This window comes from Pygoscelis adeliae, unplaced genomic scaffold (genome assembly GCF_000699105.1).
Source record: "Pygoscelis adeliae isolate BGI_AS28 unplaced genomic scaffold, ASM69910v1 Scaffold199, whole genome shotgun sequence".
Taxonomy (NCBI): Eukaryota; Metazoa; Chordata; class Aves; order Sphenisciformes; family Spheniscidae; genus Pygoscelis; species Pygoscelis adeliae.
Genome location: NW_008825495.1, coordinates 238,324 through 254,767, shown reverse-complemented (window position 1 = coordinate 254,767; position 16,444 = coordinate 238,324). Strand labels below are relative to the sequence as shown.

General features: G+C 41.6%; 1 protein-coding gene across 1 annotated transcript in view; it reads left to right on the top strand.

The window, feature by feature from the left end:
• Positions 1-9,485, top strand: part of KIAA0586 (KIAA0586 ortholog) — a 75,372-nt gene extending 65,887 nt beyond the window's left edge. The window contains exons 31-32 of the mRNA XM_009331311.1: positions 4,404-4,469; positions 9,141-9,485. Coding sequence (XP_009329586.1) covers positions 4,404-4,469; positions 9,141-9,286 — 212 coding nt within the window. The 3' untranslated portion in view covers positions 9,287-9,485. The remainder of the gene's footprint in view (positions 1-4,403; positions 4,470-9,140) is intronic.
• The last annotated feature ends 6,959 nt before the right edge of the window (positions 9,486-16,444 follow it).

Below are 16,444 nucleotides of genomic sequence, written 5' to 3'. Positions count from 1 at the left end.
CCATGTAACAGGCCAAGGTTCTTGGATTGTTTTTTCTTTTTACAAGGAGGAATGCTTATCTGTATTGCACAAAGTTTAAACATTTTAGATTTTAACAAACTTTAAAATAGCACGGGATAAAAACATGTATTTACTCTCAGACCTTTCCAAGGCTCTGGTCCCAGGCATTAAACTGTAGAGGCAGTGTTACTTGTCATCACACTGGGTACTCATGTCAAGAGAAGGTTTAGACGGGCTTTGGCAGAATGGGGTCTGGACACTTCCATAATGGCTGTCTCCCAGCAGATCTTCCAGTGAAGACATGTGATGTTTTCCTTATTTTAACATATGCTTACTTATGTAGATTACAACAGTATTCTTTCTGAGCTGATAGAAAAATTGCTTGCCTCTCCAAACTTCCTAGAATTGCTTATTCCTAATACATTTTTCAAAGTTAATTGATATGAACAAATGGTAAGACCTTTAGTGGCCATCTTATGCTTTTAAATGAATGGCTTGAAAGGAGGTCTTTTTAACAAGTTTGTCGGCGTGTATGCTAGAAATGTGCCTAGAAACGTCCTAGTGTTTATTAGAACATATCACTGGAAAATGCTAACTGTATAGGGCTGTTTTTGTTCTGTCTTGTTTTGTTTTTTCCTGGGGAAAACATTCACAATCTCCTTTTTAAAAGGTGTAATTACAAAATGTGAGTAATTGTGCTGTAGGTATAAGCATTTTAATATGCCAGATCTTTGTAAAGGTAGTACAGTAATGGGAGTCTTGGCAGACTGTTTCCATATGGAGAGTCCCATGACTTTGTAAGTGAAAATCATCAAAACAAATGCATAGGGTCATGTGAATATTTAGAAGTATTCATAGTAGTGAAATACAGCTATTTTGTTTGCGGTCATCTAGAAAAACACCTGCTATTTGAACAGTTTTTTTATTTTTAGTATATCTTACATAAATTTTTATTATAGGAATGCTTTTAGTGACTCCATTATATGTGAAGAGTGACTTGCAATGGGAAAATTCTGCCCTGCAGCACTGCCTGAAGAGCCGTGCGGTACAGAAAGATTTCTGTTTTCTTCTGATGATGCCCATCCCCTAGCCTTCATTCAAATCTGCGTGCTGGTTGCTGCCATGGCTGGAGGGGATGAAACCTCTTTGCCCAGGAAGTCCTCTTGGCTGTTTGAGGGAGAGCTCGTCAAGGTCTCCAGTCACACTTTTAAGTGACAGAAAGTAGCTTGTGACTTCTCACACTGATTGACTGAACGTTATCCTCTTACATTCCTAACAAGTTTTTTAATAGTCACGTAGCTGAGGAGTTAATAGGGCTGGATAGCGTGCAATGCTTAGTAAGCATATGCAGTGCAAGCATCACTGCAGAAAACATGCTCAGTCTTGACCTGCAACATACTGAACCTGTCTGATAAGTAGAGATTGTCATTTGCCCTGAATTATGTGCATCCCAAGTGATACAGACAACCACACATCAAAGACTGCGTAAGAGCAGCGTGTTGGAGTAATTGTTGGTAACTTAACTGTGTGGGCCAAACTGATCTGAACAAAACCTGTGAGGCAGTAAGGGACTCTTGAGTAACCCAATATGTACCCTGGCCAGTACGCTAACTTACAAAAGAACATCATTTGCTTAGGGGATCCCCTCACTGGGACACCCACCTTCATTTTAAATGTGAACTGGAAAGATGTTAATTTTCAAACCCACTGCAACCCTAATTTATGATGAAACATCATTTACTTTGTTCATTCAACTTTAATTACTTGTGTAAATTATTTTTTAATTATTTTTAAATAAAAACAGACCACGTAACTTTTAAGAATTAAAAAGATGCTTTGATTTTTTTTTTTTTTACTTGCCACTCCCCGTGTAGGCTATGAATGCTATTATGTCTAGCACTGTGGTACGATGTAGATAAGCTGGAGGCAGTATTGCTGCAATTAATATTGTTAAGATACGAGGTCTCAGTGGAGCCAGTCCTACTGCTAGGATTGCAGTGAATGATTCTGCATCCTGAGGGAAGTCTGCATAACTTTATCTTAGAATTTAGTCTGAATTCCCGCTATCGATCGTTCGAGTCCATTTTCAGCTTCTTTATTTTGCTTCAGATGCTGGCATTAAAATGTCTTTTGGATCCCCAAACATGAGGGTGTGAATAACAGAGCTGAAGATACTATAAAAGCATACTTTTAAAATTACCTTCCTGCCCACTTGCCTGTTAGATTTGGCAGAAAATGAGAAAAAGATTGGTATGTAGGTGATATTTAGTTCTACTGAGTAAATGAAATATTAATTATACAATTAGGTATGCAGGTTTTTAATTATCACTTGTCAGATTCTCCTGATTCCACCAGCTGTATACCTAGGTTGTAGGTAAATCCTCTTGTGGGTTTAGAGATTACTCCTCCCCCAGCCCTTGCACAAGATACGCATTTTCCTAGTGTTTTTCAAAGACTCTGGACCAGTAACGAACCAAATCCTGTGTCTTTTTTGCTTTGAAATAAAAGCTGCTGCTTCAAGGTTTACCGCAGACCCCGCATCTCAGTTCTCCTCAACAAAATGGTTGCAGTCAAGAAACAGCAGTGCTTAAAAGTTAAGAAAAGACCATTTGTTTCTAGCTAATTGCACATCCAAAAATCACAGGCATCTGTATGGAACAATCAAATTGACTTTTAATATTTCTTCTTAGTATTAATAATTATTGTAGTTATTTGGAAAGATCATTACACATCTTTTGGAAGTGATTTGCTGGGAAACAACAGCAAGAGCTGTGGCCAAGGAACGAACTTGTTAAGCAATGAGATAGTCTACAGAGGAAAATATGCTAGATCTAAAGAACAAGAGTAAATTTTAGGCATCAAAAGGAAATATTTATTTAGTAAACTCTGCAATCTCATTCCTAGAAGTTTTTGGAGCTGTTTTCTGTCTGCCCTTCCCTACCGGTCTCTGTGTTCGGATCTTGAAAAATCTGGTTCTAGTTTATTTTATGTATTTCTAGTTTTTGTTCTGTTTAGTGTTGCTATTGGTGGGAATATAGCATGTTTTGGAAAACCACTGAACCTTGAACTCAGACTTGAGAGGAGGAAAAATCATTTTCAAATATTCTGCTTTGAAAAAATTGTTAGCTGCTTAGCCTATGTCCCACCCTCCTTTACTGACTCGGGATCTGAATTTATTTTCTTTTCAGAAATATTTATAGCTAGGATATACATTCGGGATTAAACAAACAAACAAAAAAAGAAAAGCGCGTGTGTGTATGCATGTTTATTTTCTGTGTGCTTGTACGCAGAGTTTCTGTAAGTACATTACACCATGGGAAGGTGGAATTTGCCAAGTTTAGGTCAAAACTTGAACTGAACTCATACTATATAGTTTTCTGTCTCCACTGGTGTCTGTGGCCCACTTATGGAGGTTTATGAGTTGGCTGAAGCCTTTGAGAATGAAACTGTGTTTTTTCAGCTCCAGCAGTAGACTCACGCTTGTAAATCCAGACATTTTTGGCTCAAGTCCTACAGATGTCAGTCCATTTCTGTAAAACAACTGAAGTGTTTTAATTGTAAATCTGTCCCTTTCATGTGACTCAGCCCTAGAAATTTGGCCTAAGTTTGCCTAGAGTCTTTTCTGTTTGTCACGAAACCGGCCAAGTTAGGGGCAGTCTGTTTTTGAGTTACGAAACTGCATGCATTTGCAAAGTATCTTGTTCTTGCTTTCTGTATTTCTGTCCTAGTGGAAGGCAGCGGTCTGACCTGCAGCCAGGGGCCCTATGCTTAGCAAAGCATTTACACAATGAGAAGAGAGCCCTTGCCCTAATAAGCACACATGCTTAAGCATTTTTGCTTCATTTCTGGCAGAGCTGAGAAAGGACACCTCCTCCACAATAACATAAATATGCATATGGATTCAAGGTGGCCAGGGCTAGAAAAGTGGAGGAGCTATCATTTCTAATGAATGGAGAATAATTTTGTCCAAACGATTGGATTATTTGAGAAACTGTTGATGGTTCTGCTTATTCCTGAGAATGTTGTATTCTTTACCATCTTGAGGCTGTGTGACTAGTTCCTTACCCTACCCACTTTCAACTGTGTAAGCCATTAAATTCCAGAAGCATTGAATTATGTAGCCGATATGCAGGGTATAGCTAGACATGAGTCTGAACTGGAAATACTGTATGTAATTATAATTAGTAACATGGCCGACATTGCAGTGTATTTTCTCCTTTCAGTGTAGCCTTCAGAATTGCTTACGTCAAAATACGAATGTTTCTTATCAGTATATGTTAGCCCAGCAAGTCTGGAATAATTTTAATTTTGCCAAAAATGCTGCTTCTTGGGTTGCTATGCTTGGTAACTTGCCTGTACAACCACATATGAAAATGAGTGAATTTTTCTTTGGTATCCTACAGATATCCATGGAGACACGGATCGGACACACATTGGCACAAATACATATCTCAGATCTTTACTTACAGGTAAGAGGAACAGATAAAGTGTTTCTACTGATAGTGGTTCTGTTACCTTCGGGCTTGTAGGTATTCTTCCTCTTTACTTTACAGTCATTACCGGAAAGAATTTGTGACAACTCTGTTTCCGTGCTAACAGCCTTTGTAACTGTATCCCAGATGTAAATCTTTTTTTTTTTTTAGGGAAAAAGCAAAATGGGGGAATGACACAGAAAGAAGAGGGAAAAAAAAAAGCACTTTCATTGAAGATTTTAAGATGCTGAGTTACAGATCTGCAGGTGCTGTGCTGTCCCCAGTGCTCTGAACACTTGAGATAATGCCATCTGGAGGAAGTTATTTGTTGGGACAGGACAGTGTTTTAAACTTTGAAGTCAGTAATAAACAAAGTGAAGCAGCTGGAATCTGGCAGAAGAAGAAACAAGCCATTCATATCAACCCGTGCTACTAAAGGAATGAGAGCACTGCACTGGAGATGTTTTTACGTATGCTTGGAAGTTTATTCTTGCTCTAGAAGTTAGCTTCTTCAGTGTTATGTTAGAGAGTAGAGGGAGGGTTGCTGGGGGGTGATGGTCATTTTTAAATTTTAGGAAGTAATATGTAGGTAATTACAGTAATTATGGTTCTGGTTTTATACTGAAACAATAACCTGGGTCCTGATCCTTCAAACCCCTCCCTATTTATTGTCTTGAAGATCGCTCTTTTCACTTGTAAGATACGGGTCTGGTTTACCTCCGGATAGCTTAAAAATAGAAGTTTTATTTAATGTATGGACACTGACTTGAAGGAGTTAAAGCACATGGTTTTTATTTGGCTTAAAAGTCAGACTTGTTTAGCCTTTTATTTTGCCAAATAGAAAAATTTAAAAAGAAAGATTTAAACATTTTTCTTTGTTCTTATTGTTGCCATATGGTATTAGTAACCAAACCTCCCCTCAGTGTGTTTAATTCCTTTTCCATTTGGCATACATTCACGGTACACTTGTATATAGCATACTCTGTGTGTGACAGTACCGCTTAGAGAAAAACTCCCTTCACAAGTCACCGGATGGTTGACACACCATTAATTTTTATGTTTCTGTTAAACAAAGATCTGGAAATCTAGTACTGTACGTGAATTCGTTATAGATTGCCAAGAACGGGAAAAATCTCTGATCTGAAATCTGACCTTTTCCATCACTGGGTCACCAAGATGTTTCCGGTCACTGTTGAGTTTCTACCAGTCAAGGACCCTTACACACTCTTAAGTGTGTCAGTTTTCACAGTTTATATGAATGTATTCTATTAGACGGTGACAATGAATTTGGAGAACTGGAGGTCACCTCAGGTCACACGTTCCATTTATTGGATTTTTAACAAGGAAAAATTTTATAAATACATCTAAGTACATGATTACAAAATTGTACTGAGTACTTCCAGAGCCTCTAAAGAGGGAAAAAAGCTGTGAAGATTACCTGCCTGCCTGCACTGCTTTGTAAATGGAGGAACTTTCCATTCCATTTTTATGGCATATCAGCAGATTATAAGCACCATTGCAATTTGCGTATTTGTGGCAGTGGAGAGCTCAATGTTTAAGAGGAAACCATCTTAGTATTGGTTATGAGCTGTTCTCTGATGGGGGGAAGAAATAAAATGGAATATCACATTGTTAAAGAAGGAGCTGGCCAGGGACTACACAAGCCCTATCACTGGTGTACGGCAAAAGGCGGATGCAGACATCAGTAAATAACATATACGTGAGCAGGAGTACAAGCATCTAAACCTGTGTGCTTGTATTGGCATATTTATTCACACACCCATCCCTATATGTGTATATGAATGTGTTTTATGCACGAGGTTAGATTAAGCAAAAGGTAATAATGATAAAGCGCATGTGAGAGTACCTTAGTATTTTTATCTTTGGGCCAACGTAGAGTTTCAGGACTAGCAGCTTTCTATCCTGGAAAGTTACAGTCGTGGAGCAGATTCTCCCATGTAGCTGAAATAGGATATCCATAGTTTTTTTACAGTTAAAATGCTGAAAATCCAGGTTCTGTATTTTCTGCGTGCATCTAACAAAGTCAAAGACTTCGGATTTCTGTCTTTTAAAAAAGGGAAATGTTTACTTTGGGTATTTTTAAGCTTATCTTTAAGGATATTTAGATAACTCAGGACCTGGTAACTTTTCTGTTGAGCCAGCAGATGGAATTATTCTTTTAATTTTTCTCTCCTTTTAGCATTTTTAAATCTATCATAAAATTGAACTATAGTATGTCTGTAAAATATATTAGACTATGTGTTAGGAAGACTGTAGACTGATATGATACTTTCTTTCAGCACCCCAGAATCAAATACTTGGGCGGTTACTACAGAGCCTTGGGATAAGGGAATATGCTTTTTTTTTTAACCTCCATTTTCTCTTTTTTTTCTTTTTAACAAACCTGAAAACAGCTGTTGAAACAATGACATAATGGAATGAGACATGACTGTGGAAATTATTAACAAAGTCAAGCTTTGAAAGCATCAAACTACATATAGTATTGGAGAGTTGCTTTAGCATCTAGGATGATTTACAGAGTTTCCTCGGGCATTACACAGTCACGTATTTACTGTGTGTTAGCTTCACATCTAACCAAATAAACGCTTTGCTTTTCTTCAGTTCCCCTTCTGAAGAGCCTATTTTTATCACGCAAACATGGCTACAGGCTAAGCTCATGGAAGTACTTCTGGAAAAGCAGAACACATATGTTGCTTGCACATCTTTGTGGTGTTACCATAAATGTGCTTTTGAATCCCGTTCGGAAGACGTAGCATTTCTCATGTCTTCTTACTGCTCGTGTGCTAGGTTTGCTCAGGCCCATGCCAACCCAAACTTTGGCAGCTGTGCTTTGTCGAGGGATTCGGGCTGGGGGTGACGAAGGCGCTGCCCAACTAGTGGGGACAGTCTAGTGAAACTATGGACATTGCTTCTTGCGAAGTGCGTAAGCGGCTGTGGCGGGCAGGCAACGTGTTGGTTCCCTGGGGACACAAAAAACACTCTTGTGCTCTTGCTACCTCTCCAGAGCCCTGCCTTCCCGAGGGGCAGGAGGCTTGGCTGGCACAGGTTGCTACATGTACTGGCTTTACTGTCTTTGGCCTCGTTCGTGTTCGACTTCCTAGGCTGTTGGCAGCTGTTCTAGCATCAAAAACACCGGATGAAATTTTGTTTTATCAGTGGGTTTTTGTTGTTTTAATTAGCCATTTGAAGCGTGCTTTGCTACAAGTCAGATGAAAGCGGATTACTACAACAGTGATATAGCAGATAATTAACTGGGGTGAAAGAAAGCCTAACTTCGTGGTTTTATTGGGAAAATAGTGTTTTAATTACCTAGTCTATCACAGAGGAAGGGAGAATTGTTATAGCTTATTGGAATAAGAACAAACTACAAGAGACCCTTTGCTGTTGTACGCAGACTCATACATGTTTGTTTTGCTTGTAGCTGCTGCACTTAAAATAAGTGTCCTAAGGACAACTGAAATCTCAAAATGCTCTTTCTGTAGTTTTGTGAATGTTGTACCATTCATCCAGTGCCATTTCTCCTGTCCTCCTTCGTTCTGTGTCTGTAGCCTGATTCATGTCTTCCTCCCCCTGCTCCGTGAATTGATTCGTCTTGTCTCCTTCCTCTGGCTAAATAGTGTAACTCTTGCCCATGACCCTTCTCCCTTACCCATCTCTGGTATCTGGCCACAGGTTGTTTTCTACCTTTCCACTGGTTCCCAGATGGGGGGACTTTTCGGCACTGCAGTGATCTTTCACAGCTGCTCAGCAGCCAGCGCTGCTGGAAACTCTGTGGGACGTGTCCCCTGCCCTTGCAGGGGCTGCTGGCGCGGCGGTGGCTGGGCTGCGCGGGGGCTCGTCCCTCTCCCAGGATGTCTCACATTTTGCAGGGTCAGAGCGCAAGAATGGGAAGCGGCAAGGTGCCCTCTCGGACTCGCTGGAAGATGAACGTGGCTTGTAAAGTCCTACAAGCCACATCTCCAGGGGGGAGGCTGTGTACATTTTCTCTGGAGTCTGTCAGAGGATGAAAGAAGGGAGATAAACCACAAAGGAATAGCAAGAAGGACCCTTAATGAGTCAGGGAAATGGGTTGAAGATAGGGAAGAGCTAAAACAACTTCTCACTTGGGTTTTGGGCAGCTGAAGCATTGATAGGGTGTTTTTCTCCATAGGACTTGTAGCCAATGGCTTCAACTTGGCTTGCTTTGCTTTTTATGATTGTATATAGATATGTGGTCTTGAACAACCTGAAGATTTTCTCAGGGTTTGATGCAGACAGATGTACACATATAGGTGGAATTTAGAAATACTGTTAGTACCGCATTTCATTTCTGTGGAAAACACCTGTATATGTATTTGAAATTATTCTGGGCCTACTGGAGATTATATATGTGAGTGAGTGTGTGTGTATGTATGGTGTATCCGTATGTAAATACAACCCGGTCTATATATGCACAGAAATTCATCCCTTTGTTACCTGATAAAGAGAACTCTGATGGCTAAAACAGCACTCTTTGAAATGCCTCAAAACTGTGGACACTAAGGGTGTCTGTGTCTTTGTGTTCCCATGGAGTGATGCAATATGGAGATGACTTCAGTACAGTTTAATTGTTTGTCATAGACAGCAAATAATGTGTTTTGTTCTGCTTTTTTTTTATTTTTTTTTTAGGAGAGGATGCTGCCCCACGTTTAAATTCACATGTTTCTGCAGCAAAGGTGTCAGTGAAGCTGCCTTCCATGAACATAGATAACCAAACACAAAGTATGAGTAGCATATATGGCGATTCAGATTCTTCAGGGACAGATACGTTTTAAAACTTACGGCTTTTTATGACAGCAGCTGTCTGAAGATTTTGTCATTGGTGCATTTGTCTGCCTAATGTGATAGTCTGGATGTTTCACGTGTTTCATCAAAATACCGGTCTTTCAGTACTGCTTATTTTCTACTATTTTTCTTAGAATTTTGTTATGATTATAAATTTAGGCAATGACTCTGTGAATATATCAAGTATTTTTAAGCAAATAAAATGCAATTCTTTCAGAATCGTTGTGAGTTTAAGTCAATAAAGGCGAAGGCCATTTAACTATTTACTGTACGTGCAGATGAACGTGGAAGTGATTGGTATTAAAATCCATGGCAAAAGTCTGCCTCGCTGACGGAAAAAAATGCTTGGCTCAATATAACATCACTACTGTTGAAATGTGGAGCCAGAGGAAAATACATCTGAAACCAAAGTTTGCAAGAAAATTGTGTTCTTGGATATCTTCAGAGCTTGTTCATCCTTAAAAGACTGCTATCACAAGACAGTAATTCAAAATTGTATGTAAAAGAGACCATTAGAGTTTGTATTCTTATTATAAGGAATTTCTTTTTTTAGAATTACAAGAATTTTTTCAGCATTTTGATGTTTGTTTCCCTAAAGATTTTTTCCCGTCTTGAAACATGTCTGAATGAGAGGTTGTGTGGGTAAGGTTATTTGTTTACATTTTTTAATGTAAATTTCTCCCTCTCATGAGACAGAGCTACTTGCTGCTGTCTCAGCCCTTCAGAAGCCTGATAATCTCTAGTCAGAAATACCACAGTAATGACTAACAGCAGGAGCGCGTGAACATTTTGCCACCCTCCCAGGGACTGCTCCATTATTTATTGCCTCAATCAGGACGACGTGGTCAATCCAGCAGTGACTGGGGAGGAAGGTAGGATTGTCTGCCCCAAGCAGCATCCAAGCAAAATAAAAAAGAGGAATTCAGACACGTTCCAGTAGGAAAACTAGGAAAGAAGCTCTTCTCCAAGCAGGGCAAACACAGCTTTTGCTCTGTTCCTCATCGAGCCTGAGGTTTTTGTGGGATATCTGTGGAAAAGAGGAGATACTGTAGCACTTTCAAAGGCATGGGGCATGAAGTTTCGGGCATTTTCGTCTCTGAAAAGCGAGGAAAAAAAGTACTCCTTTTGGGTTGACTTGTACCTTGTTGTGACACTGGAGCACATGACTTCATCTGCACAGCTTCACTGCATCAGTTAATGAGAGGCACTTTGTTGTTGCAGATACTCATCACCGTGAACAGTTCCCATTACTCTTATTTTATGGAGCCTGCACTGATTTCATCTCTCCATAATAGAGAAAGACTAGAAGTTCCTCTTGGTTTTATTTTGATCTCATTGACCACAAGGTTCAGTTGATTTGCTGCAGAATCTGCAAGGTTAAATGGAAAAAGAGAGAGCTTCAACCATTCAAGGTCGGTAATCTCCAGAGGATTCAACTTTAAAGGGAGTCTCTTTAGCATGTTATAGAGTTGATTTCTTGTCTGTCTTGACAGATGTTGGGTGAGGGGTAAAAGCTGGCAGGCTTCATGCAAAATGCAACGTCACTTCAGAAAAAGAAAAGGTACAAATGAGACAGCATTACTGGGAGCCGGTTTTCAGCATATGATGCCATGAACATTGTCTCCAGTGGTAAAGCTGCTTCGAGGCGTTCTTACACTGTGACAAACCACCAGGAGCAGAGGAGAGTATCTGCGAGGTTGCGCTGATGCTGCTGTCTGTGGAACTGTGCTATAGATCAGACTATCGACACAATCAGTGCTTTAAAAAGCAGCAGCCTTTTTTGGGAAGGTGGGGATGTTCTTCTACCCTGCAGCAGGTTGCTACAGCAGGGCATCGAGTGGTTGCACCAGAACAACTGACAGCAGGTGAATGAATGCAGTGGGGAGGGCAAGAGCTTCTTAAACCAGCTTTCCTGCAAGAGAAAACCTTTATGAAACTATGTTCCAGGTGCTCTGTCAGACTGCTAGGTTTATAAGGATGCTAATATATAATTTAGGTCCCCTTTGTGCAGTGTAAAAAGCGAACGAGCTGTACTGTTCTTGCGCCCAGAGCTGTAGGCCTGGATCAGGAGTGCGCTTAGCTAAACAAAGTACAGTAATCGAATCGAGTACACGCAGGCAGCTGACAAACTACGGATGAGACAGGAGACAGCAGATGGATACGCAGGCAAGGAGAGTACACAGGAACGGATGAGACAGCCCTGGCCAGTGGGAGAGGCAGTTGTCTCATCGTACCAGGAAAATAACTGCGTCGGGTTTTACTGTCTGCAGTGCTGAGCATCACACGTTTTGCTCTGATTCTCTGATTTAAATGCATTTGTTCCCAAGAAGAGAAAAATAAAAGGTGTTGCCATTGTCATTGACTGAATCCGGTAGAAACGAGCTGTGTTTTTTAGGAAAATATGTCTGAAAATGCCTAGTGAAGACCATTTTCAATCAGTTTTGAAAATTCCCCCCCCCCCCGGGTTCTGTTGTCTCCCAACTCGACGTGACTGACTGATCTTTTTGGAAGCTTCTGGATGCCTGGCACTGCGTTTCGGAGATCTGCTGCTGGTGGGGATTACGCTGTGGCAGTGGGATGTGCTAATTGCTCATCCCCACTGCAACCTCCGCTGTTCCTATTCAGAGAGAATCTTGGAGAGGTGAAGAAAGTGCAAGCTATTTGCTTTTCCTTCCCAAAAGCTCCCCCAAAACAAAGTATCCCGCCACATAAACATAAGGGGACCTCTGTAAATCTGGCACCCGGTGCATGGATCGTATTACAAGTATTTATATTCCTAAGAAAAGCTAAAGGCTGGGTGGGGTTTTTTGCTTTGGTTTTAATCAGAGTCTCCATTTTTCCTTTGAAATGGAAAAAAAAAAAAAAGTATCTTCTAGAAATTTATCTTACTTTTGGATTCAGTCTTGTATTTCAGATTCCTGTAAATAATTTTCCGGAGTTTGAAATGGTAAGCACATGTTCTATGAACACAGCCAAGCCGTGATAAGGAATTCGTCTGTCTGCGTCTCCAAGTTCCATTTTGTTTCTACAGCTTTTATGATTGAAAATGCACATTTCTCATGGGCACTCACAGAACTGAAACAGCATGATTTGCAAGCTTGCTAAATGGATTTCTTCCAAGCAAGTCATTGGGGTATGTCATCAAAGCTTAACAGCATCAAATAGAATTCCATCCAGGAAAAGTATTAAAAAACCACCCCTGTACAGCTATATTTTTCAGTTAATTCTCAGCAGCAGAGAGGTGGGGGGGGAGAGGGGTGTTACTGGATTTCAGGATTATAGTGTGGAAGCCAAAACCCTGGCTTTATTTTTTGGTTCGAGTGAATTCCTGGTGAAGCTTGCTCGTGTCTTACATCAGGAAAGCACTAGAACGAGGGTATTTGTTCATGGATTGGACTTGCAGTACATGAAAGTGCAAAACTGAAATGTCAGAAGTGTTTATATTTGCAGAGCATCTTTCTCTGGTAAGTAAAATCTGGCCGTTTGGAAGTGAGGTGCTCAAAATCCAGGTTTTTTTTTTTCCTCCTCTCCCCCTCCCTGAAGAAAAAAGAGAGATGCTGTATGGTGAGGGTGGTAGCAATAAAGAGAGTGGGTGAGTCTATGGGGACATCACGCCATTCCTGGCACAGGCTCTTGGGACAGGACTCCAGCCATGAGCTGGTAGGTAATTTGTCTGATGCCAGTGTCACCCTTGCCCTGTTCAGCTGAGTTATCTTGGTTTTCAGTACAGGAAGCGGAAAATTCCGTGTGCACACTTAATCTCATCTAAGTTGTGGGAAATTGGATAAAGTGAGGTTTTTGTTATTCCTGTTCACCTTCATAGCTCAGAGATGGAAGTTGTCAAAATTAGCTGCTAAAAACATACGCTAACATTCCAAGGTGCTTTACAAATCACTACAGGATAACGTTTCTGTCCTGACTGGGTGAAGATGTATGTGCCAACCTCCTCCCTGTGAATTGAGTACTCAGATGTTTAAAATTACACGTGTGCAAAAATTTGCTGGATCCCAGTCTGAAATGTAGCCATTTAAGAGCTGGAACCCTGCAGCTGTTTAACCGCTCGCTGTTAACACTCGACAGAAGAGTTTAAGACAGAAAGCCAAGAGGATTGCATCCTACGGGATTGATACGACATGAGAAGTTCATCCTTTCTGTAGGTGTCCAACAGTGTTTTGTGTGTGGGACTGAAAGCTATTGTATAAGCATTGTGAGATTTGTACTGGTTGGCAGGCATGTTCCTATGGAGCTCTCTTTTTTTTTTCCCTTCCCCTTCTTCTGCTGCACTCCTGATTTAGATACTTGTCTTTAAAAGTTGTCTCAAATATTCATTATTGTGATTGTGTGTTGATGCCTCCCCCAGCCTTCCAGGACTTGGATGTGATTTTGCTTCTTTGATCCTGCAAATGTGGCCAGATCATTTATCCGAATCTTGATGTTTTGGTGTCCTTGAGCCAGGTGAGGGAACTGCAACAGAAGCTTTTTCCAGAAATCTCAAAAAAAATATCAAAATCTCACTAGGGTGATGTGGCCAGCCGAGCAGATAATGCCCTGGGCCCTGCTCCTGTGATGGCAATAATACAAACCCACAATCCTGTGTCCAGGTCTAGAGCTTTTGTTATCTTTTGGGTAGAAGGTGAAACCTGCTTTTGCCTTTCGCTCTCATTCTCTGCCTTGAGAGGTGAGTGCAGAAAAGTGGACTCCTATAGTTCAGGGGTTATTTTTCTTCGTTATACATTGCTTCATATTTAGGTTAGAAACCACAAGGTAAGAGAAAAGTCAAATCAGAAGTGTAATCAGGAGCCTGTGAGGCACCTTGTTCTTGGAGGAGGTGTCATCCCCCACTATTTCCAGTCCAAGAAAGGGCTGTTTTGGGAAGAGGTACTTTTTCACCGCTCTGTAGAACTTGCTTGGGGCAGAGAAGCATCGTCATCTGATCAGACTTCACCCCCAAGGCCCGTAGGTCTTCCAGGCTGACGGGTCCTGCACTGAAGCTGTTGAGGCCCTTGAAGGGGTACATGAAGCCCCTGAAATGGCTTGAACTAAAAGCCAATGGGGTTCTTGCCCGTGTAGTTCCCATTGCAGGTCTAGGGCAGTTCTCAGAAAAATAGTTGGGAAAAAGAGAGATGCGAAAATCAGTCATCTGAAGAGTTGAGCTCGGCAAAGAACTTTAGTAAAACTCAAAAAACTAAAACCAACTTGAAAGTAGCAATCCTGCTACTGCTGTCTACTTTGCTGATGAGCTGGAAGCCCGGGCGGCTGCCGGGAGGGAGGTTTGGGAGGAAGGCAGTGACCACTGCCGGCAGCAGGCAGGGCACTCCTAGCAGTGCCGGTCTTCATCCTGCTCGCCCCGGGCAGGCAAGGCAGCAGCTCTGACTCTTCAGGCCCTCTCTCGGCTCTGTCTTTTCCTGGCAGGAGTGCCCAGCCCTGCAAATTAGGGTTGCTAACATCTCATTTTGCCTTGAACTGGCTGCAGGCAGAGGCCCCTGTGCAGGGACATGCTGCGGTTGTATCGGTGGAGTCGTTCCCTGCTCTACTGTCCCAGCACACCGATTTCTTACTGTCAGCTGAAAAAATCTCCCCTGGCTGGTCCCCGTTCCTTCATATATGTACAGTTGTACTTACCCTGCAGCCTGTTACCACCTGGATAGCTGACTGATCACCGTGTAAAAATCTTGCCACTGAAATGATGACTGAAAGCTCATTTCTAATGGGTTCTGGGAGATGCTTCTGGCAGTGGCTGGGGATTTTCCTGGGTGAGTGGCATCCTGTCATTTTTCCCCCCCTTCTTTTTATTCTGACAGTCTTGGAATTGTGCTCTTCCTGCGTGATGTGCCCTTGGAGAAGGGCATTCAGCATCCTGCATCTGTCACATAAATACCATCTTCCTTTCCGTGCTGCAGAGTCGTGGCTCCTTCCCTGCTGCGTTTCCTTAATCGGCACCTATGCAAAGCAGCGGGCACCTAGCCACGGCTCAAACCTGGTACTTGCTGTGAAACCCAGCATCTGCTTAAATAGCACTTAGGTCTGTTAATGCTGATTGTTTAATGCAGCTTTCTATGCGGTACGGTGCCAGGTGCTGTAGAGTACGGGATTCCTCTGGCCGATAAGCTTTGCAGCTCGAGACTGCGGAGGATTTCCCATTCTGTGCTCGGGCTGCTGTGCCATTGCCTCTTTCGATGCCAAACTTTGAACAGCTGATCTTGTTTTGCTTTGGTTTTTTTTCCCCAGATCAATAAAATAAAGCCATCTTTGCAATAAGTATTTTCTTTTTAAAAGCAGTCCCACTCTTGCCTCCTCTATTTTTGATAAGGAAGTTGTTCACAGCAGGGGATGCCAGTGGTTTTGTTTAGCTTCTTATAGACCTTTATAGGGACAATAGTGGCTGGTTTCTGCAAGTCCTGCTAAAACCAGGAGGGTGCAGAGGGATGAGACGGGGACCACACCACAAAGAGGCATCCTTATGGAAAACAAAGAGCAGGAGTGTGGGTCGGAGGGTGACAGATCCCTCTTTCGTGCTTGTAGGAACAGCTTTGCATCTTCTTGTTGTACTGTTTGACAGGTAAAGATCCTTTAGGGAGGAACAGTTTTTTCTCTGCGCTGGGCCAATAAATAACAACAAAGAACTGCTCATCCCTGCCTACCTGGACTATTTTTGTTGTTATCTTAATTGCTTCATTCTCACAACCCACACTCAATCTTTTCAGAAAATCGGAGCCTTGAACTTCATTCCAGGATCTTGAGGAAATCTCGCGTCTCCCTACCATTTCCCAGCCTCTCTCATCACAAGAACAAACCCTATCTCTCCCCGCCTGATGGAGTCTGAATTTCCTCAGGGATTATCTAAACAGAGCCCACGTGATCCATTTCTCTCAACCCCTCTACAAATGGCAACGCATAAATCACGGGTCCCTACAAATAAACACAACTGGCAAGATGTTATTTTTCTCTGTCTGAAGTAACACCAGTTCTTTAATCTGCCGCCTCCTGGAAGCATGTCTGTTCAGAGAAGGTACAACCATTACAATGTATACACAATGTTCTTCTGCCACTTCTCCTTGCAAGCTATAATGGGAACCCTACGCCAGAAACATTGAAAGAAATGCAGCCAAGGGAATACCTCTTACTGTTTTCACTTCTCTTCTTCAATT